This window comes from Malus domestica, chromosome 08 (assembly GCF_042453785.1).
Source record: "Malus domestica chromosome 08, GDT2T_hap1".
Classification (NCBI taxonomy): domain Eukaryota; kingdom Viridiplantae; phylum Streptophyta; class Magnoliopsida; order Rosales; family Rosaceae; genus Malus; species Malus domestica.
In genome coordinates this window covers 30,542,576-30,568,731 of record NC_091668.1, presented here as the reverse complement: position 1 = coordinate 30,568,731, position 26,156 = coordinate 30,542,576, and the positions used below count along the sequence as shown (strand labels likewise).

General features: G+C 36.8%; 3 protein-coding genes across 5 annotated transcripts; 2 read left to right on the top strand and 1 right to left on the bottom strand.

Annotated features, from left to right (window-relative positions):
- Positions 1-3,515: 3,515 nt before the first annotated feature.
- LOC103428980 (elongation factor 1-gamma) lies at positions 3,516-11,867 on the top strand. 3 transcript variants are annotated; one of them, XM_070826609.1, is made up of 8 exons: positions 3,516-3,633; positions 3,760-3,805; positions 9,554-9,703; positions 9,790-9,850; positions 9,934-9,986; positions 10,134-10,235; positions 10,705-11,212; positions 11,304-11,867. In XM_070826609.1, exons 2-8 carry the CDS (start codon positions 3,797-3,799, stop codon positions 11,681-11,683), a joined length of 1,263 nt encoding a protein of 420 aa, XP_070682710.1. In that variant the 5' UTR covers positions 3,516-3,633; positions 3,760-3,796; the 3' UTR covers positions 11,684-11,867. The 3 variants fall into 3 exon arrangements, with proteins under 3 accessions (XP_070682710.1, XP_070682711.1, XP_070682709.1); XM_070826610.1 differs by lacking the exon at positions 3,760-3,805 and adding an exon at positions 9,030-9,075 and having other exon boundaries at positions 3,541-3,633; XM_070826608.1 differs by lacking the exons at positions 3,516-3,633; positions 3,760-3,805 and adding exons at positions 8,738-8,903; positions 9,030-9,075.
- Positions 11,868-13,840: 1,973 nt separating this feature from the next.
- LOC103441971 (uncharacterized) lies at positions 13,841-16,282 on the top strand. Its single transcript, XM_017333586.3, has 3 exons — positions 13,841-14,025; positions 14,872-15,131; positions 16,042-16,282. Exons 1-2 carry the CDS (start codon positions 13,950-13,952, stop codon positions 15,108-15,110), a joined length of 315 nt encoding a protein of 104 aa, XP_017189075.3. The 5' UTR covers positions 13,841-13,949; the 3' UTR covers positions 15,111-15,131; positions 16,042-16,282.
- Positions 16,283-18,546: 2,264 nt separating this feature from the next.
- LOC103441972 (KH domain-containing protein At1g09660/At1g09670) lies at positions 18,547-24,341 on the bottom strand. The gene is made up of 7 exons (XM_070826607.1): positions 24,236-24,341; positions 21,983-22,068; positions 21,128-21,267; positions 20,577-20,711; positions 20,373-20,489; positions 19,413-19,556; positions 18,547-19,339 (listed from the first exon to the last, which is right to left on the bottom strand). Exons 1-7 carry the CDS (start codon positions 24,331-24,333, stop codon positions 19,181-19,183), a joined length of 879 nt encoding a protein of 292 aa, XP_070682708.1. The 5' UTR covers positions 24,334-24,341; the 3' UTR covers positions 18,547-19,180.
- Between the last annotated feature and the right edge of the window lie 1,815 nt (positions 24,342-26,156).

Genomic DNA, 26,156 nt, shown 5'->3' with positions numbered 1-26,156 from the left:
ACAACTTTGCAAAGTTCTACACCAACACCTACGACTGCATAGGCTACGCGAGCTTGTCTGCTTATAAAAAAGTAGCATGCTTGCCACTGGTCTATCAAGTCTAAAGGTTAGGGCATGAACAAAAGAAGAAAAAACAAAGAAAATCTTAAAGGCTACCTAGATGACTACACTTTAGCAGCCTGGACATCCCACGACTATTCGGTCGCCACACCTTCAGCAGCCGCGAAGCTCTTAGCAGCGGTATCACCCCTGACTGCTCTAGCCTGGGCACCAACTTCTCCAACTACTTCACCAATACCAACATGGATGCGCTGCAACTCATCCACTTCTTTCTTCAAACTTTCGTTGATCTTCAGTACACCTTGAAGTTCTAACACTTGGGGTTCAAGCCTATCGACGATTCTCTTGAAGTGGATCACTTGATTATAAGCAGCAATCAACTTTTCATCCTTTGCATAAGCAGCGAAAAAAAGTCTTTAGTTTTTTCTCAGCCGGCATCTCTTGAGCAGGCAGGGAAGATCCATTTTCCCACCTTCACTTGCAGCAGGATCCACAACGGTGATTGGACGAGCCAATGCATCTGCCTTGATCCTATTCACCTCTTATTTTGGGAGCAGCCCACATTTTTCCTGACGAAGAGAATTAAAGTAGCCAACGCCATTCGTGGTACCCAGCATGGGAGTTCAACCCAACATTCCAACAGCTCATGAGGCCCGCAACCTCTTCATTTCTCTCAATCACCTGCCTAGCTCGCGTCATGTCCAAAAGCCCAAAAAGACGTGAGCTATGTGACTCGCCTAGCACTGCGCCACATCGCCACAATTCGTGGCCCCAGCCATACAAGCTGCCTTTAGTTCTAGCCAAGTCGAGCAGCTTAAAGCAGTAGTCCCTGCCACAATACCTCTTCGGCCCATGCCGAGCCGACTCCTGGCCCATGCTAGCCGACATGCCACATCACCCCGACGGCTGCCCCGAGGTAGCACCATCCAAGAAGAAGACAAGGAAAATTAATTTTTTCTTACCTCAGTGCGGCATGAAGAAGACAAAGAAAGCAACGAAAGACGGTCCTTTGCACGGGCAAGATATAGAAAATTGCTAGACGAGGGGGAACAAATATCCTCTAAGTTATCTCTCTCTTGAAGGGTAGAATAAATCGCTCTCAAAAGTTGATTTAATCACCCACTTAAGGTGGACTTAAATAGGCTTTGAGAGAAACTTATTTCCCTTTCCTAGAAGGATCTAATTTCCTATTAAAGAGATAATCTACATCAAAATAGGAAGCAGTCATAAGTTTCCTAAAGCAAGAAGATCTCTACACCTGCTGCCCTTTTCTACAAGCAGCCCAACAGGTGTGGGGGCATTTGTGGAGCCAAAAATAATCACAAGGCGACACGTGGTTTTTTGGGTAAAAGAGGACAAAAATACCCTTGAGGTATAACGGGATTCCTACGCTCAAGTAGCGGGCCATCATCCTTAACCAAGTAAAAAATGCTCCAAAAAGGTAACCAATTCCAAATTATCTCATCCATCCTCATTTAAGGTAATTCCCAAAACCTAATTTATTCCATTTAGCTAATCAATTAGCTAAATAATATATTTTTTCATATTTCCTAAAATCTTCCTTTAAAATCATAATAATTGAATAATTAAGGGATTAATTCCTAATCAATTCCTTAATTGTCAATTAAAACATCCATTCAACCCCAAAAACAAGTGAAGGGCTGGCCACCTATTATTAGAAAAGGAATTGGCCATGTTTTGTTTATCTCTTGATATTTGCCCATTTCATCCCATTAATTAGCTAATTCATTTGGTAATAATTTTATTTTGCCAAATTAATTAGTCAATTAATCACATAACTCCCAAAATCATCTTAAACCTAAATTAAACCCAAAAAACCCTAGCCACCTCCTATCTCTATAAATATACTCTCATTCTCACCAAAAAGGAGATTCCAACACTTTGGCAAAAATCCCAAAATTCTCTAAACACTATTTCTCTCTAAATTCTAACTTTGGCATCGGAGGTTCTTCGGCCAAAGCCCCCCCCCATTCATCGTGGGCGCGTGAGGCTCTTGGCCTTAACCTAAGGTGTTAATTGTTTTGTAGGTGCAAAATTGTCCAATATCAAGGAGGAAGAAATTTGCATCCACACTATGTGTTCATGTCAGAAAATGATATCAATAATAAAAAAGCGACCATCAACGAGACGTTGCTTCGAATTCCGCATCAAGTGGCAGCAATATTGAGAGAGGAAGTTATAATACATGCAAATCCAACGACATTGTTTTTTCTGAACAAAACGGTACAAAATTCAATATGCCTGGTAACTGTGTGCGGTTTGTAACAACTTTCTCTTTTTCTTTTTCTTTTTATGTTTTTCAATTGAGGGGGACCCTTTTAGGGATTCTGAGTCTCTACATTTAGTTTTTCATGCATTTACTTGCATTTTTTTTAATTTTCATCATAATTCAACGGTTGAATTTTCACCATAATTCAACGATTCATAACATGACACATCACCTTCAATTAAGTTGATTTATAATTAAAAAACGTTTTAGTTTTTATAAAAAGAAAATAAGTTTGTTGACGTCTGTTAACTCTCTTTCCCGTTAGGGTTACTCCTTTTTGCCGCGTCTCTTGTGTTCTTTCTTTCTCCTCTCTTCCAAGGTCATTCATTTGTCTCCAATCTCATTAGAAACTGTATCTCACAAAAGAGCACTGAAAAAACTAAATTAAGAACAGGGTTTGCATAGGTAAGGGAAGAACGACACTTCAGAGTATGTAATAACAAACTTCCTCTTTCTTTTCAATATTTATCAACCTCGTGTATATAAAGTGGAGCAATTGTCCTTTTCACTAATTCTGTTAGAATTTCTCTTCAAAATAAAGAGTCTAAAGGGCGAAAAAATATATAAAATTCTAAAGGAGTTTGCCAAAAGAACTATTGCTCTGCATTATTACAAATTCAGGAACCAATATTCACAAATTTTAGTTCAGAGACCAAAGCTCCAATTGAGTTAAAGTTGAAGGACTATTGTTCCAATTATCCCAATAAACCTTCAAGTGACTAGCATATCATGGAATATAACACACTCTAAATGGAATTTTAATTACGAAACAATACAATACATAAGTTCGAATCATAAACATGGAATTTTGGAATCTCTAAATGCGTTCCAATTTGCATTCAATTTCTTCCAAAATATTCGGATTCGAAAACTTTTGAATCAAATTGAAATTTTTACTCATGGAATTAAAAATCTGAATCCAACTTCTACCCCTAGGTGAGCTATTGGGCCTACCATATTCACACACTTCTTTTTACCTCATACACACTTCTTTTGATTTTCAGCTGTCGGATCGAATGAATTAAAAATATCAAAGTACATAAATTAACAAAAAACGTGTGAGAAGTTAAAGAAAATGTGTGGGCTTAAAATGGGCCGGATGGTAGTTTAGAGTGAAAATATGACCCGACCCATAAACAGTTGCAGTCGTTTTCACTAGGACTAAAAACCCTAGCACTTGGCTTTTCCTACACCGTCTCTTGCTCTCTTATTCGCATCACTCCACTTGTGCTGCTGCTCTCTCTCTCTCTCTCTCTCTCGCGGAAGAACGCACCGCCTCACAGGTCTCTCTCTGTTTGTTTCTCGAGAAAATTGAAATGAAAATTCTTCTCTTCCAATCTACCAATTTTTTTCCTACTGTAATCAAATTGCTGATAACAAAGTATTTTTTGTGGCCTTGCATGTTTCAGATCTCAAGTCTGAGCGAAACGTTTTTCCGGAACAGCCATGGCTTTGGTGAGTTTAGTTTGTTTCTTCTTATCTTTCGATTCGAATTGTTCTGATTGTACTGTAGTCCAATTCTTATCGCTCACAGTGGTCGATTTATGTTTGGTTTGCATCTCAAAAAAGTTCTTAATTTTATGAATAATATGATCGTATGTGTTCGGTTTTACCAGTGGCCGATTTAGATTTGGTTGATGATACAATTCAAATTTAGATGTTCTTATATTGATCCGTGTTTGAAATCGGATTCATTTTGCAATAAGGGTTTTGTTGATCTGATATTATTGATAAACACTAGAAAACGCATCAGAACTAAAGCAATTTTAGGGGCTTGTTCTGCTTTAGTTCACTTCATATTCGTACCAGTTAAGTTTCTTATATGATTTGTGGGAACCACCCGATGTGTTTTGGTTTCAATTATTATGTTATTGACTTCAATTTTGGGATCTCCGTTTACTAATAGGGTTGTATTGTTTACTTTTCAGGTCTTGCATGCAGGGAAGACAAAAAATGGTTACAAGGTGCTCATTGTTGCCGAGTACAGTGGTGTGAAAGTACTTGCACCCAACTTTGAGATTGGTGTCACAAACAAGACTCCTGAGTATTTGAAGTTAAACCCTATTGGAAAGGTAGAATTTCGTTTTCTTTATATCTACATGCTTGATGAAATTTTAGTTTATTTTATGTATTAAAGAATCTATCATATAATTCCAGTATCCACTGTTGATAACACCTGATGGTCCCATCTTTGAGAGTAACGCCATTGCACGCTATGGTAAGACTATGTTTTTCATCAAATTACATTTATCAATTTGTATTGGTGTATTAGAAATTAACTATGTTTTTGTGTTGCTTCAGTCGCACGCTTAAAGCCTGACAATCCTCTGTGTGGTTCTTCTCTGATTGACTATGTAAGAAACAATATTCCTTCCTGAGTTGTTTTTCCTTGAGTAAATCTAAAGGCTCAAGTGCATTTTTCCTTTTTATGTTTTATCATTTGTCTCAATCCTGGTGAAATAAGATGTTTGTTATGCTTACATTTGTTTGGTATTCTTTAGGCCCATATTGAGCAATGGATTGATTTTGGATCCATGGAGATTGATGCTAACGTACTTAACTGGTGGTTACCAAGAGTGGGACAACGCGTGTACCTTCCTCCAGTGAGTTGCATAATCATGATTCTTTATGTCTTTTTATATTCTTCCCAATTTAGATAGCATCTTTATCCGATTTGGGTGCTTAAGGTGTGCTTATTTTGTTTATTCTTTTGTCACTATTGAAATCGATCATTTATCATATAGACAAGATTAGATTTACATTTTGTTGAGTTAGTAGTGTCACATTGTGAAGATTAATGGAATACGATTATAATATTAGTTGTACTCTGTAAGGCTAGTTACAACGGATCATGTTAGGTGTTATGGTTAGATATACAATCATGTCAAATACCTTGGCTGAAATAGTCAACAAAAACTTTGTGGTGACCCGTGACACTTGACCAAATTGAAATATATGATTCTTTTTCCCTGATTTACAGTGCACAATCTATATTGTTTATAAACCCCCTTGTTCCTTCCAGCTTGTTTGATGGTTCTTGGAGTTTCTGACTTTTTTGTACATTCTATTAAGGCTGAGGAAGCTGCAGTTTATGCGTTGAAGAGAGCACTAGGTGCCTTGAACACCCATCTTGCTTCCAACACATACCTAGTTGGGCATTCTGTAACCCTTGCTGACCTTGTTGTCGGATGCAATTTGTACTTTGGGTTCACCGAAATTTTGACTAAGAGCTTCACCTCAGAGTTTCCCCACGTTGAGAGATACTTCTGGACCCTGGTCAATCAACCAACCTTCAAAAAGGTAATTGGTGATGTCAAGCAGGCTGTTTCAGTTCCACCAGTTGTATCTGCAAAGAAGCCTGCCCAGCCTGCTAAAGGCAAGGCCAAGGAGGAGCCCAAGAAAGAAGCCAAAAAGGAGCCGGAAAAACCCAAGGCAGAAGCTGCTGAGGAAGTGGAAGAGGCTCCAAAGCCTAAACCCAAGAATCTTCTTGATCTGCTTCCCCCAAGTAAGATGGTATTGGACGACTGGAAGAGACTTTACTCTAACACAAAGACCAACTTCCGTGAGGTTGCTATTAAAGGTAATCATCTCAACGCTTGGTCTTTCTGGAATGTTGGAAGTCAAAAACCTCAGTTGGGTTAAGTTGATGTTTGCGTCCTTGTATATTGCAGGATTCTGGGACATGTACGATCCCGAAGGATACTCTCTTTGGTTCTGTGAGTACAAGTACAATGATGAGAATACAGTTTCCTTTGTGACACTGAACAAGGTGGGTGGATTCCTTCAGAGGATGGATTTGGCCCGCAAGTATGCTTTTGGAAAGATGCTTGTAATTGGCTCAGAGGCACCCTTCAAGGTGAAGGGGCTGTGGCTCTTCCGTGGGCAAGAAATTCCCAAATTTGTGATGGATGAGTGCTACGACATGGAGCTCTACAACTGGACAAAGGTTGACATTTCGGATGAAAACCAAAAGGAGCGTGTCAACCAGATGATCGAAGACCAGGAGCCGTTCGAGGGAGAGGCTCTTTTGGATGCCAAGTGCTTCAAGTGAAAATGTCTAGATCTAGTCCCTAACTCAAGTAACAAATATATGAATGTATATTATATACCTATACGTGAGATATGAAACCTAATTAAAAGGTAGAAAAAAATAACATACATACAAGCAAGACACATTAATCTGTGACAGGTTAATTATAAAAAAAGAATCTCTCATATGGGTAGATAAATATAATTAACCTGTGATATAGATTGATTATAAAAATTAAAAATAAAATTTATAAATGGGGTTTAAAGCAGGAGGAAGAATGAGAAATAATAAAAAGATAAATAAAAAGAAATAAGTAAAAAGATATTTGGGAAGAAATTTGATTTTTGTAATAAATCTTATCATTGAACAAATAACTATTGATAATTAAATAATTAAACACAACAAATTGGACTTATTTTAATAAACTAGACTATTCTTACTATTGGCTAAAAAAATTGAACTTATATCAAGTTTTCTCGTTTCTATATTTTTTTCCTTGCTCAAGGTCACTTACAATGGCTTAAGCTTCATAATAAGCTAGCAATAATGTAGTTCAAATTCGCCTTTGATTAGAATCGAACCTAAGATCGCTCACTTATAAATGAATAAGAATATTATTCAATCGTAATACTAAATGACAAATTTAGCTCTTTAAATAAAGATTTAGTTGTTTTCCGGCATCTCTTTTTTCTTGTGGCATTTCTCCAACCCTCCGTCTAAATACTTTGTGGTCATTTCAGAAAATGATATCAAGAATAAAAAAGCGACTATCAATGAGACGTTGCTTCGAATTCTGAAGCATCAAGTGGCGGTAATATTGAGAGAGGAAGTTTTGGAATTGGATCATCTCCTGAGCAGGAGATCAGATCCTCCTGACCCACTAATACAGACCGTTGAATTTTGATCCAACGGCTACAAATAGGGAGCTCCTCTAAATTTATTATAATTGTAGCCGTTGGATCAAAATCTAACGATCCGTGTTAATGGATAAGAAGGATCCTGATCTCCTACTCAGGAGAGGATCCAATTATGGAAGTTTTAATACATGCAAATCCAACGACATTGCTTTTTCTGAACAAAACGGTACAAAACTTAATATGCCTGTAACTCTTTGCAGTTTGTAACAACAACTTTCTCTCTTTTTTTCTTTTGGGATGTGATATACACACTATTTTTTACTTCTCTCACACCTTTTTAATTTTCAATCGTTGGATCGGATGAATTGAAGAAGATCAAATGATAGAGAAATTAATAAAGGGTGTGAGAGAAGTAAAAAGAGGTGTGTGGATAGCACACCCCTTTCTTTTTACGTTTTTCAATTGAGGGAACACTTTTAAGGATTCCGAATTTCTACATTTAGTATTTCATGCATTTACTCGCATTTCTCTAAATTTCTACCATAAGTCAACGATTCATAACATGACACATCACCTTCAATTAAGTTGATTTATAATTCCAAAATGTTTTAGTTTTTATAAAAAGAAAATAAGTTTCTTAACGTATGTTAACTCTCTTTCCCGTTAGGGTTACTCCTTTTGCCGCGTCTCTTCTGGTCTTTCTTTCTCCTCTCTTCCATGGTCATTCATTTGTCTCCAATCTCATTAGAAACTGTATCTCACAAAAGAGCACTAAAAAAAAACTAAATTAAGAACAAGGTTTGCATAGGTAAGGGAAATAACAAACTTCCTCTTTCTTTTCAATATTTAACAACCTTGTGTGTATAATGTGGAGCAATTGTCATTTTTACTAATTCCGTTAGAATTTCTATTCAAAATAAAGAGTTTAAAGGGCGAAAAAATAGATAGAATTCTAAAGGAGTTTGCCAAAATAACTATTGCTCCGCATTATTACAAATTCAGGAACCAATATTCACGAATTTTAGTTTAGAGACCAAAACTCCAATTGAGTTAAAGTTGAAGAAGTATTGTTCTAATTATCTCAATAAACCTTCAAGTGACTAGCATATCATGGAATATAACACACTTTAAATGGAATTTTAATTACGAAACAATACAATACATGTTCGAATCATACACATGGAATTTTGGAATCTCTAAATGTGTTCCAATTTGCATTCAATTTCTTCCAAGATATTTGGATTCGTAAACTTTTGAATCAAATTGAAATTTTTACTCATGGAATCGAAAATCTGAATCCAACTTCTACCCCTAGGTGAGCCATCGGGCCGAACATATTTACACATTTCTTTTTACTTCATACACACTCTTTTTGATTTTCAGCTGTCGAATCGAACGAATTGAAGAAAATTAAAGTACATAAATTAATAAAAAATGTGTGAGAAGTTAAAGAAAATGTGTGGGCTTAAAATGGGCCGGATGGTAGTTTAGAGGGAAAATATGACCCGACCCATAAACAGTTGCAGTCGTTTTCACTCGGACTAAAAACCCTAGCACTTGGCTTTCCCAATATCGTCTCTTGCTTCTCTTTCGCATCACTCCACTTGTGCTGCTGCTCTCTCTCTCTCTCTCTCTCTCTCTCACGGAAGAACGCTCCGTCTCACAGGTCTCTCTCTGTTTGTTTCTCGAGAAAATTGAAATGAAAATTCTTCTCTTCCAATCTACCAATTTTTTTCCTACTGTAATCAAATTGCTGATAACAAAGTTTTTTTTTTGGCCTTGCATGTTACAGATCTCAAGTCTGAGCGAAACGTTTTTCCGGAACAGCCATGGCTTTGGTGAGTTTTAGTTCGTTTCTTCTTATCGTTCGATTCGAATTGTTCTGATTGTACTGTAGTCCAATTCTTATCGCTCACAGTGGTCGATTTATGTTTGGTTTGCATCTCAAAAAATTTCTTAATTTTATGAATAATATGATCGGATGTGTTCGGTTTTACCAGTGGCCGATTTAGATTTGGTTGATGATACAATTCAAATTTAGATGTTCTTATATTGATCCGTGTTTGAAATCGGATTCGATTTGCATTAAGGGTTTTGTTGATCTGATATTAGTGATAAACACTAGAAAACGCATCAGAACCTAAGCAAATTTAGGGGTTTGTTCTGCTTTAGTTCACTTCATATTCGTACCTGTTTAAGTTTTTTTATATATGATTTGTGGGAACCACCCGATGTGTTTTGGTTTCAACTATTATGTTACTGGCTTCAATTTTGGGATCTCCGTTTACTAATAGGTTTGTATTGTTTACTTTTCAGGTCTTGCATGCAGGGAAGACAAATAAAAATGGTTACAAGGCGCTCATTGTTGCCGAGTACAGTGGTGTGAAGGTTGAACTTGCACCCAACTTTGAGATGGGTGTCACAAACAAGACTCCTGAGTTTTTGAAGTTAAACCCTATTGGAAAGGTAGAATTTCGTTTTCTTTATATCTACATGCTTGATGAAATTTTAGTTTGATTTTATGTATTAAAGAATCTGTCATATAATTCCAGGTTCCGCTGTTGGTAACACCTGATGGTCCCATCTTTGAGAGTAACGCTATTGCACGCTATGGTAAGACTATGTTTTTCATCAAATTACATTTATCAATTTGTATTGGTGTATTATAAATTAACTATGTTTTTGTGTTGCTTCAGTCGCACGCTTGAAGGCTGACAATCCTCTGTGTGGTTCTTCTCTGATTGACTATGTAAGAAACAATATTCCTTCCTGAGTTGTTTTTCCTTGAGTAAATCTAAAGGCTCAAGTGCATTTTTCCTTTTTATGTTTTATCTTTTCTCTCAATCCTGGTGAAATAAGATGTTTGTTATGCTTACATTTGTTTGTTATTCTTTAGGCCCGTATCGAGCAATGGATTGATTTTGGATCCATGGAGATTGATGCTAACGTACTTAACTGGTGGGTACCGAGAATGGGACGTCGCGCGTACCTTCCTCCAGTGAGTTGCATAATCATGATTCTTTATGTCTTTTTATGTTCTTCCCAATTTAGATGGCATCTTTGTCCGATTTGGGTGCTTAAGGTGTTCTTATTTTGTTTATTCTTTTGTCACTATTGAAATCGATCATTTATCATATAGACAAGACTAGATGTACATTTTGTTGAGTTAGTAGTGTCGCATTGTGAAGATTAATGGAATACGATTATAATATTAGTTGTACTCTGTAAGGCTAGTTACAACGGATCCTGTTAGGTGTTATGGTTAGATATACAATCATGTCAAATACCTTGGCTGAAATGGTCAACAAAAACTTTGTGGTGACCCGTGACACTTGACCAAATTGAAATATATGATTCTTTTTCCCTGATTAACAGTGCACAATCTATATTGTTTATAAACCCCCTTGTTCCTTCCAGCTTATTTGATGGTTCTTGGAGTTTCTGACTTTTTTGTACATTCTATTTAGGCTGAGGAAGCTGCAATTTCTGCGTTGAAGAGAGCACTAGGTGCCTTGAACACCCATCTTGCTTCCAACACATTCCTAGTTGGGCATTCTGTAACCCTTGCTGACATTGTTGTCGGATGCAATTTGTACTTTGGGTTCACCCAAATTTTGATTAAGAGCTTCACCTCAGAGTTTCCCCACGTTGAGAGATACTTCTGGACCCTGGTCAATCAACCAACCTTCAAAAAGGTAATGGGTGATGTCAAGCAGGCTGTTTCAGTTCCACCAGTTGTATCTGCAAAGAAGCCTGCCCAGCCTGCTAAAGGCAAGGCCAAGGAGGAGCCCAAGAAAGAAGCCAAAAAGGAGCCGGAAAAACCCAAGGCAGAAGCTGCTGAGGAAGTGGAAGAGGCTCCAAAGCCTAAACCCAAGAATCCTCTTGATCTGCTTCCCCCAAGCAAGATGGTATTGGACGACTGGAAGAGACTTTACTCGAACACAAAGACCAACTTCCGTGAGGTTGCTATTAAAGGTAATCATCTCAACGCTTGGTCTTTCTGGAATGTTGGAAGTCAAAAACATCAGTTGGGTTAAGTTGATGTTTGCGTGCTTGTATATTGCAGGATTCTGGGACATGTACGATCCCGAAGGATACTCTCTTTGGTTCTGTGAGTACAAGTACAATGATGAGAATACAGTTTCCTTTGTGACACTGAACAAGGTGGGCGGATTCCTTCAGAGGATGGATTTGGCCCGCAAGTATGCTTTTGGAAAGATGCTTGTAATTGGCTCAGAGGCACCCTTCAAGGTGAAGGGGTTGTGGCTCTTCCGTGGGCAAGAAATTCCCAAATTTGTGATGGATGAGTGCTACGACATGGAGCTCTACAACTGGACAAAGGTTGACATTTCGGATGAAAACCAAAAGGAGCGTGTCAACCAGATGATCGAAGACCAGGAGCCGTTCGAGGGAGAGGCTCTTTTGGATGCCAAGTGCTTCAAGTGAAAATATCTAAATCTAGTCCCTTCACTGGAAATGGTGTTTTTTTGTCCTTCTTTTTTGTTAGGGTTTGTTTCTTTGGTGTCTGAGTGGCCGAGTATAATTTATATTTCATGTTTCTGCACTTCAATTTTGGAGAATGGTTTAGACATCTAAAATTCTATATGATAGTCTTCGAATGTTTATGTTCTGTGGTTTGAATCAGTTAGGTTAGCACAAGGTTAGTGATACTACCAGCCTAATCGTATGTACAGTTTTTAATTTTTTTAATTTTAACGAGTTAGATTGTATCGGATTATATCCATTAAAACTGATAAGATATTGTTTGTCATATATAAATATGAGGCATGATATATTTTTGCATGACCAGTTTCCGTGACACGAAGAGACACGGTTCATTAACAAATTGGATTTTTATCGGGTCACAACACGAACACGACTTGTTTGCAAGGTCTAGGGCGTATGACATCACTAGCAATCAAAGAAAATGAAAAAGTTTGGGATCTTGGAATCTTGTCATTGAATCGGTTCTGCGCGAGGCCACAAACTATTTGGATACAAAACTCAACGCATTGTTGATCTATTTATAGTCTTTAAAATTGAACGATAGTTAGATGAGATCTAACTCTTAAGAGTATGGGGGCTCTTAATGGTGGAGTATTCAATACTCATGAACATTGTAGCCTCAATATTGTTGATTATCTAAATAAACTATTGTGTCGTTCGGTATTACTACGTCAATTGGGTGATACTCAGGCGCAAAGTTTCTAACATGTCTCGTTTTATGAAATATATACAACCAGAATTGAAACTCCGTGTCTTACCCTGTAAACAAAATTGAGGAGAATGCAATGTTTTTCCTTTGTCGGCTTTCCTTGTCACACTTCAACCATCTGCTTTCTAGGTCACTTGTAGAACTTCAACCATGCAAATAAATTAACCAAATTAGAAATCATTTAACCGTTTATTAAACATAGTTTGTCCACTCTATTCTATCAAATAATCATGGCTAAATCGCCAAAATGGTCCATGAGATTTGCATAATTCATCAATTTGGTCCTTGAGATTCCAAATCGATAAAAGTGGTCCCTGAGATTGTCCATCATCCATCATTTTGGTTATTCCGTTAAAAACTTCGTTAAGTGTCCCGGATTCCTTGGTCGGAAGTTTGGGCAATTTTCAAAGCTTCGTAACTCAGTTGTTTCTTAACCAAATTCGACCCATAATATATCAAAATGAAGATAGAAAAGTGAAGAATAAGATTATACCTATTTCGAAGCCCAATGGTTGCTGGAGATGGCCGGAAAATAGCCTCAAAGTTGACTGGTCCGAGCGAAAACTAGAAAACTCGTCGAAAACTGGGTAAACTTTAAACGTTCATAACTTTTTCAATACTTAACGAAATCAAATGATTCAAATGCGAAAATCATACTTCTCGATGAGACGAAGAGAATGGTACCTTTTTAGACTCGCCGTGGTTTGGTCGGAAAACGGCTCGAAAGTGGCTGTCTTGGTCTCAAGTTAGCCACTTTCGAGTAGTTTTTCGGCCAAACCACGACGATCTAGTTGTCTAAAAAGCTACCATTCTCTTTGTCTTGTCGAGAAGTATGATTTTCGTTTTTTGAATCACTTGATTTCGTTGAGTATTGAAGAAGTTATGAACGTTTAAATTTTACCCAGTTTCGGAGAGTTTTTCAGTTTTCGCTCGGACCAGTCAACTTTGATGCTATTTTCCGGCCATCTCCGGCAACCATTGGGCTTCGAAATAGGTATAATCTTATTCTACACTTTCCTATATTCATTTTGATATATTATGGATCGAATTTGGTTAATAAATTATTGAATTGCGAAGTTTTGAAAATTGCCCAAATTTCTGGCCAAGAGCTCCGAGACACTTAACAGGGTTTTTAACAGAATGACCAAAATGATGGATGATGGACAATCTCAGATACTACTTTTATCGATTTGGAATCTCAAGGACCAAAATGATGAGTTATGCAAATCTCATGAACCATTTTGACGATTTACCCAATAATCATTAATAAGAATTTAATTAATTTTTTTACAAAGACAATCTTTAAAGAATCAAATATGGTGCAATTAGTAATATGGAAAATACGTGGGTCATTACTGAAAGAAACAACATTTCGTTGTATTCAAGATAAAAAAAAGGATAAAAAACACGAAAAGCGTTGATGCGTGAAAGGGGAGCGATCTCTCCTAAAAAAAACTTCGGGAGGGCGAAGGTTTCAGAGAAGAGAGTTTGGGAGAGATGAGTGAAATTTCTGGTAGCAGATCGCCGACTTTGCTTTTATTATTAGCTTCAATTTCTCTCCAATTCTTTCCAGGTTGGGCATCACAAACCCCTCATCAATTTCTCTCCAATTATTCTGCTTTAATTTCATGTTGATTTATATATTATATGCTTTCATGTTGATTTATATACATATACATATATTTATATTTATATATGCTTGGTAATTGAATTCTCTCTGTGTTAGTTGCTTTCTGGGTCTGTTTCAAATCACTTGTTTGGTTTCTGAGAAAAAGAAAGTTCTAAATTTGTTGTTTTCTGTTGTTAATTAGCTAAAACCTACCTTACCCAAACCCAAGTTAGTCATTATTTTCTTAATCTTGTCCTGATTTTGTTTCCCTTATAAGGAAATGCTTATGTTTACATTTGAAATTAGAGTCTAAGAAAAAAAAAATCCAAACTTTCCTTTTCCTTTTGGAACATTGTCTCGATATGTTTACCTTTGTATGGCCAACTTTGAAGTGGATTGTGTATCTGGGTTATCTGATTTGGTGGAATCCAAGTATCGTAGCTGGGTTTTGAATGCAATCTTAGTGGAAATCTATGGTTGAGTGTGTTGTGGTTTAGAAACCTTTGGAAAATGGACAGAAGAGAAAAACCACATATTTTGCAACATCCCCAAGTTTGAGTACTTGCTTCGGTATTGAAGCATCCCTTAAGCATTGTATGATCTAATTGAAGTGCTATTGCATTTAAGTCTTGAAAGAAGACCTTTCGATAGACTAGACCCTTGCTTCTCGAAGTAACAAGCCCTTACGTGACACGAGGGGATTTGATGAACAGATGAAGGAATGAGATGTGATGCTGCGATACGCGTATGATTAATTGTTTCTCACGTTACCACGATAAGATCTTTTAACTTTTGGTCCTTTTCTTTCAGGCCTTTCTGATGATTCATCTAGTTCCAAAGACGGTAAAAAATCTGAGAGTCATTCCACTTCCAGCCACACTGGTTCAACGTTGGTCATCATATTCCTTGGACTTGTAGTAGTTGTGTTGTTCTCCTTTTTCCTTTTCAAGCTATGGCAAAAGAAGAAACGAGACGAACAGTATGCCCGGCTTTTGAAGTTGTTTGAAGAGGATGATGAGCTTGAGCTCGAACTTGGTCTTCGGGATTGAAATACTTTGTTTATATTCAAGGTGTGCCTCCTACCCTATTGCTTTCTTCTTTTTAGTGTGCAAACTGTTAATTCTGTCTTTCAATTGATTTACGGGGGCGACTATATTATAATTGTCATTAACAATGCGACATTGCGTGACCAATTTTCTTTTCTGAATGCTATGTAGTGTTGATACCTTTATAGTGAAGCTGTATTGTGCAAAGCTTGGTGACATTGAATGAACCAGTAGAAATGCCTTTTTAGTTTTTATACCCTGTAATTAGTTGGGTGTCAGAATACTAAGAAACTACGTGGAGCATCTTAGTTGATAGATACAAATTCACATTTTTACTTACAATTTCCGGCCGAGATGGGTATTTTTTTACATCCCCTTAAAATTCACCCGTTGGAGGGCTTTATGGCCAACAAGAACTGTAAAATGCACATTCCAAGACATTTTTCATCTTCCATTGGAGATGCTCTTTGAGATATCAAAATTGACAATAACCTTTTTATGGAGCGCTAACAGTATAGTGGGAATTCTAAAAATGTGTTAAGGGGAGAGTAAGAGTTATTAATAGTGTATTGTAAACGGGAAAGACCACTTTATGCACAGAAGCCTATATGGATCAATATAAAGTGAGATCTTATCAGTTTCTAATCTTCCCATGTTTTCATTTAGAAATCTAGAGTCTAGTCTGATGGATTTTTGAGTATCCTTTTCCTTATTTACCTGTGGTTTGATCATACTTTAATTTATGTAGATGATCTACCAAAAATTTTGCAAGTTTATATCAAATCCTTGTGATATCCATCGCTTACCGTATCCTGGTTTAAGTTTGGAAAGTTAGTCATGTTATGGTATTTCTTCATATGGGCACTTCTATCATTATGATTGTTGGTTGAAGAATCACTTCCTAATGAGGGTTTTTTCTTCTTTGTTTTTGCAGAGTTTCATGGATTATGTATTTGAAAAACTCACTCTCCTAACCAGGATGGAAGTTGGGTGTCCGGGGTTGAGGTTAGATAATTTCTGTCAATTGTGACATTTGTAACCATATCTTCAAATGTAATCTTATGCTTTTATTTTTCATTTTGTTTATGAGTATGATATCATACCATATGTGAGCTAAGGAAGGGGATACTATTTCACATGGAACGCTGAGGTTCACAAATCAGTGTTTGTGTAAATGACCTTGGTTTCGAATTCACATGCTTGATTGACATCAAAATCTTAGTAAGTGGTCTGAATCTTGATATAATTTCAGGCAACTGTAAGTCTTGTAAGCCCTTAGCGCCATCTTCTTTCAATTGGTTGGCGTGGATATAAATGCCCACTTGATAAAAATATTGTTCGATCACTCTGCCTTCCGTGGAATGATATGTCCTAACAGATATTTTGTGTAGAAAACAAGAAAGTTATTTAAGTTGTTTTGAGAATAAATGAAGTTAGTTCACTTGTATTTGGTAGATGGTAGGTGGTAGATGGCTTCTGGTATGGGAACTATTTTTTTGTACAGTTGTTGGGGACACCTGCAAGGAATGTCAATGATAGTAGTTGAGTGTTTCATGCTAGGCCTCACCTTGAAGTGCCTTTGTTTGTTTACGCTAAGTTATTTATGTAAAGCAGGAATGATATTACTGCTGTCTTATGCTTCTAGGTTCAAGGTGGTTAACTTTTGAAGAGTTCAGAGTGGACGTTATCTGAGTATGACGGTAGTAGAATTTACGGGGTCAGGATGTCTTTCTCGATGCATAAACTATTGAGAATGCTATTCCTAGTTATCCGGACCTAGATAGTAGGATCATCTCTAATGTTTCAAAGCTACTTGTTTTCTTTTTTTTTGTCATTGTTTGATTTTCATGTTGAGCTGCATTTAGAAAGGTTTGATATTACAAGATTTCGGGCAAATCTTTACCAGCACAGCGGTACGCTTTCCGTGCACTCCTTTCATGTGTTCCATGATGATCCTGTTAACATGGGGATCTCTTTTTATTACTTTCGAACTATTACCAGTGGTTCATGTTTTAGCAATGATCTGTGTATTGTATCTATTTCTTACCCGAATTTTGGGGTTACTTATGCTGCCTTTACTTTTGGAGTCATGATTTAGTTGTGTTTCGTTCTTGAACTTTTTGAACGGATTGCAGAATTTTGGTATTTTAGTTTGGGAGTGAGCTGTGAATGTCGATGTAGCATCTTCAAACCCGTAATTTATGTTTTCGACATTCACAGCTCACTCACTCCCCTTTCATTTGAGTCTCTCCCTTTCTATTTCTTATGATCTAAGGTATCACTAAATTTGTATCACCGATTGCCTTGTCTTTCATGTAAAGATCGAAGAAGGTGCTGGTGCGAGCTTCCGGACTTTAAAATTTGAAATTTATTTCTGCTCGGCTGTTAATTCTTGGGAACTTTAACGAAAAGTTTCCGGAACTGTTCATTTTAACGAAAAATCATATTTTTATATTAAAAAGTCAATTTTAATACTATTCACTTTACCATTTATTTTGTCATTTTTGTTAAAACTCAAAATTTTTAAACCTTTTTTTTATTAGTTTTCCTTTAATTCAAAACATTGTTTCTGTGACTGAAATATTGGATAATTCTGATTTTTAATTTTCCGTGCACGTACTAATACATGATTAAATGCTTAGAAAAACCTAAGGATTAGACTGATTAGGGGAAATACTTGATTCAATTCTCATTCTCTCCCCATTTCAATTACATATGTATGAATTTCATTCTATTCCGTAACATAAATGAAACTTTTTCTATTACAAGCGGTATCACTATTTAAGCTACACTGAGGGGAGGCGTTTTTTTTTTTCTTCGAGTACAACGATATATTTTACACTAAGGGAATTGGGGAGTTTGGTTAAGTCACACAATAAACAACCTAATTTGGTATCGAATTTGCCATCCACGATATTCGAACCTAAGACCTCTTACTTACAAGTGAAGAGGAATACCATCAGACCGTAGTACTAAATGACAGGTAAAAGGGCTGGGTTTAAACCCAAGATATGGTAGGTTGAAGAGGAAGGTCGTATCTACCAGAAAAATATTCTCTTCGGATCCGAACCATCCAGATCCTACTGATCAAATAACCCCAGCCATTTATGTAAATCGTGCGGCTGAAATCACTTCCATCTTTAACATTCTTACTCCTTTTCTTTCTCCTCAACATCCATGCCATCTTCTTCGTGGCGATCGACGAAGCAGAACCGCAGAGAAAGAACGAAAGAAGAAAATGGGAAGGGTTGAAGGTCGGGGAAACATGCAGTGGTAATTGGGGTGCGATGGGGAGGGGGAGGTGAGTGATGGTAGGGAGGTCCATAGGATCCAGATGGTTCGGATCTGAAGAGGATATGTCCCCATAACTACCAAGGTAATCCACCGCTTGCAACATGGAAAAAGCGAGTACAAAGACGCCAAAACAAAATGGCAAAAATTAGAAACTCATCTGAACTTATTTTTATTGTAAACAATAGCACAATACATGCATACAAGATAAATATAAACTTAGTCAATGTAGCATTTTGCCTAGTACAAGATGCTGGAATATGATCACAGGAAAATCAAACGACGGCCTACAAGCTCGAGGCTATAGGCTACAAATATAACTAAAGAATAATATTGTGTTCCCTATCAAAGAAACAATATAAGCTCGTTCAGAAGTGTTTTTAAAATGAGAGGTGAAAATATTTTTAAAACCAATTTTTACTAAAAATCCAAGTGGACCATAGAAAAACACTTTAGTGCTTCCTGCAAGAAGCATATACTTAAAAGTGCTTTTAGAACCCAAAATCAATTTCACCAAAAGATTTTTCATTCATTTTAAAAGCACTTCCAAATGAGTTCTAAATCACAGTGGACGTAGAAGGCATGTCGTACGGAACTACTGAACCTGTTCACCTGTCTGAGAGGCCGGACGAAGGGCCCGAAATTTGTTCATCAGTTTGTCAACAAGGCCTCCCAATGTGTTGGAAATCAAAATTATCAAGATGCCGAAAGTTCTTCGACAAGGCAGATGTGAATGTTTTCAGTGATTGAACCACTAACGATCAGCATAGTTTTAGGATTTATTACTTCCCTGTCTTGGCTCGTTTCATCCCTGTACTGTTGAAGGGCGACATGCTCGGGCTTAGACTTGGGCTCATGCTGGGGCTCTCTTCCCTCAGTGTACCGTTCAGCATAGCCAATTCTCTAAGTTGTTGCTTCTTATAGTGATCGAAGGACTCGTCCTGCAAGAGACGGGTTAAAAACTGTCCAAGAAAATGAATCAAGAGTCAACTACGCGACCAATGCTATTCATACCACAGGCTTCAGAAGGTTCTCGAGTATTGCCACTGCATGATCCAAGCGAGCATTGATTATATCCTCCGGAAATTCAGCCTCCACCAACACATGCAACGGCTCATTAAGATGTTCATATCCAGGCTCGTCTTTTAATTTCTCTTCCTGAAGAAAAACAATGTACAAGGCACATAAGGAGCCAAATGATGTCAATGAAAACTAGAATTTGACAAGGATACATGAGTATTTTTCAGACAAATAACTCTTCGATGAAGTTTGCAAATCGATATTCCGCCTGCCATTTTTAGCACACCGTGCCACTCAGAAAATGTCCAACTTAATTGTCATTCAAAAGTTGAGACCATAAAAATGTAAGGATACATTATCTGTTGAAGCACACATGACCCCAACCAAAGATTAAAGAAAATGAACGAAAGCCGTAACAATAAGCAGGCACTACTACACAAGTCCAAACTACGATATCAGACTGAAGCGGTTAGTTCCTAGCTACCTCCATCTCCGTCATTTTGGATCCATCAAGCTGTTTGTAGTGAGTTGTAATACAACTACACAAATCCAAACTACAAACATATTTATATTTACACATTCTTGTTTTGCTAAGTCAAGAGAGAACCGTATACCATGAACTCTCACTAGCATCAATTTCAAGCTTCATGTTAAAGTTTTTGGAAACCTCACAGCTGGCCTGAAGCTCGTGTGAGTCCTCTTATTAGAGATCCCTTCTATTCTAACACTGAGTGCTATTTCAAACAGTTCCAATTTTTTTTACTCCTGTTTGTTACTCCTAGGCTACAAGCCTACAACGAGAACATATGATCTATGAAATTAATTATGTTGAGTATTTTGTAGAATGCATGAATTAATACCTACTATAAACGAATATGAATGAGCAAATTTAGAAGTCAATTTTCATGCAACCATGCCAGTGCCAACTAACTACCCAAAAAAGATGAGCAATACCTTTCCAGAATCCTTCACTGAGCCCCGGCCTCGGATGTACACCCTACACTCTGTCATGGCTTCAACTCTTTTTAGGGAGTTCCCACGTGGTCCCAAAATTCGGCCAACAAAATTGTACTGCCAAGTTTGGTGTGAAAAATTGTTAATTAAGACAAAAAGGTTGAAAATAAACTCTGCACAAATCATAACCCCTTCCTTACTTACATGTGGATATTTGTCCACGGGAAGATCAAGTCTAATAACTCTCTTTACAATAGGGGTGGTTGGAATTCCTTGCCCCCCAAGCCATCCCATAGAAGGAGATTGAAACGGGGCCATTCTCTGGATATGTCCATTGTCCTACAGGAGACAAATTATCATGAATGAAGATTCACACATACAAACAACATAAGACATGAGCAAAACCTAAACTCTCTTCCCACTATGTCATACACCATAAAAGAGTTTTATTCAGCTATGAGTAGATGATTGTACTACGAATGGTATAGTGGTTTCAACAATAACATATTGGAAGTTGGCTTGGATGGCCACCAAAACATTACAAACCGGACTACAGCTCTGGCATACGGTGTCTCACAGGCTTGTCAAACACGCGTTAAAGAAATCAAAACTCTCGTCTTACATTTCAAGAAATGAAGGCTATTAAAAAAAATTAAGAAAATTAGACAATGATAATTGAATTCAAGCAACAACTATGGTAAAAAATTCAAACAAAATACAAAATAAGCATCACCCACTTCTATTACTAGAATTACCTCCATGTGTATTCCTGGCCATCCCTCCAGATCCATTGGTCTACCATTCGCATTTTGACTTAATGACCTAAATGGACTGTCATGCGTAAATCTTTCACGATCTGCAGGAGTTTGATTGAAGCCTGATATTTGTCTGATCTCTGTCATGGCGTCAAAGAACAAAGTATGCTTCAGCAAATAACCAAAAAAGACCAGAAAAATGAAACTGTAGCTACACATGGTTTAAGCATTTTACAAGAGCATGCAGTTTCCAACCAACATGCTTAAACATTGATTGTCATAGGAGACACTGCACAAAAATTTATAATAGATGATTGTATAGTGAAGAAATTACAGTTACCACCGCCACAGCCCTTTTCAAGGACTCAATACTTTCTCTATACAGAAACTATAACTAATGTTAATTGTGAGGATCTGATAATTTACAGCTTAAAAATCATCCAAAAAAAAGATCTTTGTTCTAGTGTTCTTTTAATTCATTTCTAAATACACCATTTGGTATCATTACTTCCGACACGCAGGGGAAGCATAGACAGTGCAAACACATTTTGTGTTTTGAAATATGGATTGGAACAAACATATCCAAGAACAGCTGTCAAACACACACATGCCAAGTAGTTAAATCCAAACTGATATCACAGTACATGACCATCTGCACATACATGTAAACCTGTACAGAAAAAGTATCTTGTTTATGGATTAATCAGATTTTTAGAAAGAAAAAAGGGCGGCCAAAACTTATTGTCAACCACAAAAAATGTTCTTAGTTCACAAGAGAAAACAAAATTTAATGAGACATAAAATTTAGAAGTGGGCTACACAGGGGAAAAGCATTATATAGAAATTTCATCTAACCATGATTTAGAAGTCTGCTACATAGAGGCAATATTTGCAGGAATGGTCCCAACTTTTGCTTCTCTGCCAGTAGTTCAGCCAAATATCTGCCATAACACCAGCCAAATCTTGTGTCAATTCCTAGCATACTTCGAAAAGCAGTAGTATGTAGTGTTTCTTACTAGTTAATATTTGGAAAATGAAAATTGTATTAAAGTAATTTTGAGAAAGAATATTCATGTTATATCATATATGCAGACATCACAACATTGAACTTAGTGGGAAAAGGCTTTGTTGTTGTTGTTGTTGTTGTTTTCACGAACTCAAATTGAAGTATTATCGGAAAAAGATCATGATTTCCAAGGGAATGAGCAACATGCTCAAACATCTTCAATTGTATACATGAAGTGAGATGTGCATCAATGATTGAGTACAAGTACAAACATCATTACAAAATGAACAAGATGTCGACAGGAAGCCAAAATAGTAAAGAACATTAATATGACCAAAAGGATAAAAGCAGCCCTCCAATCAGTAAAGAACAGCAAAATAAAAAGAAGAGTTTCTCTGAACTTTGAAGAGTCTAAAGTCCACAAAGACGACTGTGATTGAAATTTGTCCCAAACTTCACTCCCTCACGTCAAAAATCTTTCTATATCTTTCTTAGCACCACAATCACACCACATCTCCATAAAACTTCTTATGTTAACCTTTAAACTTCCTCATTAAAAAATAAAAATTGAAAAACAACTTTCTGGTAAAACCTGACTTTCCCTCAGCATCTCCACCACAACCAAACGCAACCAGGTAATGACAAAAAAATGTTCAATACTTTCTGCCACTCACTTGCACATCATAGACCAGTGAGGACAGACGTTAGGTTTATAGCATTCAACCATGCCACAAGTGTTTCATTAGCAATGATCCATATGTTTCACTCAAACATTATACACCAGTCAAGAGAGAGGGGTATTAGGTGTCTAGCTTTCAACCACGTCACAGGTGTTTCATCTTACCATTAAAAATGGACATGTGGGGTCTGGGGACTATCTGACACAACAACAGCAATATGCATAACAATGGCAGTGATTTGGTTGCACTTAAAAGCTCAGAGACAAAGCAGGTGAGCACGAAAGGAGGTTCCAAACTACGTCTCACAACTTTCACCTGCCATGCTAACGACACTTTTCCACTGAAGACCGTGCTCGCATAAAAAGAATGAGTGGGTTTGTCTTTTTCCTTTTATGATTTGATTCAATATTTAGAAACATATAGCACTATGTATGATCTGAAAGCAGCGGTGAAGTGAAATAAGAACTAGTAGGGTTAAAGCTCAACGTGCAATCACTCAAATATATATTCACCCTTTGAAGCTTATCCATGTTAACAAGTTCCTGAGGATTACTGTGTTTGATATTCAATGGGGTTCGTTGACTATATCGATTAATTAATGGCATTTAAAAAAAAAAAAGATTGTCAAGTTTGTATGAAATGCATACAGAAACAACCTCCCAATGGCATTTAAGAAGAAAGATTGTCAAGTTTGTATGAAACGCATGCAGAAACAACCTCCCAAACGTATGTACAAAAGTACCAATCAATTTTTTTCTTCATTGGTAAAACAAATTGACTATTGTGGCATTTAAACATATTTCTACTTCAATTAGAGCCTGAAATGCCTTCGTAAAACATATCTATAAAAACATAAACATTTTCTCTTGAACAGTAAAAGAAACCGGCAATCTAAATATAATTTATGGCATTTCACATTTCAGGAAGAAAAAAGTAGTCTAATTACAAGGTAAGCTAAAATGTCTGAAAGACCAATTTCCCAAATATGAAATCATTTACTACCTCCCTTTAAATGTTTTTCCATCGGAAACTGAAAATCAAACGGGGGTTATGAAATTAACTCCCAAAAACTCATGGAGCATACTCAAGGACTCGAGAATTCATAGCGCCATACTCTCTTAACCCTACTAAAGATAATAGACGAAATATAAGGACTGAAACCCAAAAGACATCAGAAAAGCATGGGACAGCCACAATATATGGGATAAAACACATAAGCCCTTGAAAACTAAGTATATTCTACGAAAGCAAAACCAAATAGAATGGCCATCAATGTACTAATGATAAAACCACCACTCACACCGACAGAAAACGTCAAGTACGGAACCACCAGCTACACATGTCACCGATAAATCATCGACAAGGAATCGAAATGAGATTGAATTAACAGGTGAAACATTAAAAGTTCAGCAAATTACTGACCTCTCTCGATCTGCAGGGAAAGAAGACCTGTGTGGAGAAGCATGGACACCAGGAGGTGGGTACTGGAAGTAACTTCCAGGAGGGATTCTCTCTCCCATAACACAGGCACTACTGTACATGTCAAAGAACCCACAAAACAAATTAACAAACCCACTTCAGAAAACGCACAAAAAATGGCATATCATTATGTAAATGTCAAATGAGCAAAACCCAGTTGAAGAAAACACCGATAAAGCATTATCTTCACAAGAAAATTGATCCCACTTTGAAGAAAACACACAGCAAACAATAGAACAACACACAACCCAGCAAGAAAAAAAAAACAATATGTAATTAGAAAGAGAGAGGAGAAAGAGGGGAGAGAGAGGGGCTTACAGGACGGGAATGAGAGAGGAGGGAGGTCGGGGCAGAGAGAGATTCAAATCTTTTCTGCCCCTTATTGGAGGCGGGTGTTGGTGCGAGAGAGTGAGCAAAGATGCAAAATTCCTACTAGAGCATGAGTCTCAACCATCCCTCCCTTGTATTTATGTACTTTCAGTCAAATCACTCGTTTTCATTTTTCCTTTTATTTTCTTTTCCTGCCTGCCAAGTGCCACTCACTAGTCACTTGCACTGCTCTATTATTTTTGTGGTCACTTCAAGGTGACTTGCTATCGTGGCTCGAAATCAAATTTTTTGCACTCATCGTTTGACATATATTAAGTTTATGATAACAAAATAAAAAAAAAATTAAATTTATAAATACGTATTAGTCAATGATGAGGTCGAGAAGCTACATTCATTTAAATGTAGAAAATTTAATCTTATAACTCATGGTGGGGCATTTACACTAACTTGGATTTAAGACGTATTTAGAAAAAAATCCAAAAAATAAATTCTAATTTAATTAGTGCCTTAAAGTCTTCCAATTCAAAATAAAATACACATTCTGTCACGAGTCATGACAACCAAAAAATAATAAATTAAGTTACAAATTTAGTTTCAAATGAATTCAAACTTCAAGTTGATGACGATGATGGCCCTTTCGGCCCATTCGGCCCCTTTGGCCATGAAATAGATCATCTCCGAATCTTTCTCTCCAAAATCTAGGGATTAAGTGATCCGGCCCTTTAAAATTTAATCCAACGGCTAAAAACAGAGAAGTCAGTAAAAACTTTTAAAAGTTATAATAATTTTTAATTGTTGGATCAAATTTTTAAAGGCCCGAATCATTTGATCCCTTGATTTTGGAAGGAGAAACCTGGAGAGAATCTCTTTCCCTTCGCCCACTTCTCTTTATAGATGGTTGGTCCTTTGTAGAAGATTGGCCTCTTCCCTTTGATGCAGTAGTTGTAAATGATTGACCCTTACAAGTGAATTTGAATTGGGTAATCGTGGAAGTAGTGATTGACGTTGTTGAAATTACGTGGTGGAGACGGCGGAGAAGGTACCATTTCATCTTGAGTTGAATTCTTCTCACCTTTAAAATTAAGCGGCCCAACATATAACAGTAAACACAAATTATTGCTAATTAGTATATTATTGTTATATAGAAGATTCAATGTATTGAATACTAACAAAATAAAAATATAAAACTAAATACTTCACTTACTGAGTCTTCAAGTTCATCCTAGAATATGAGGTTGTCAATTGTAGATTATAGAAATAAAATTAATTCCTTCTAAACTAATCACTAGTACACAGTAGAGCATCAATCATTGTAGCTGAGGCCAAGAGAGAGTTGATTTTAATTCAACGGTTGAGATTAAATCTCAACCAATCCGACGGCTATATAAATTATAATCTTATTTTGTTCAAATTTTTTTTTTCTAATCTTATATATTTAATTTGGTTTAGTTCGGTCTTACCATACTAACCTATGTGTTATACTGACACCTGTACCGAATTTTTCAGTATTTTCAGTTTGATATATGTATAGAGC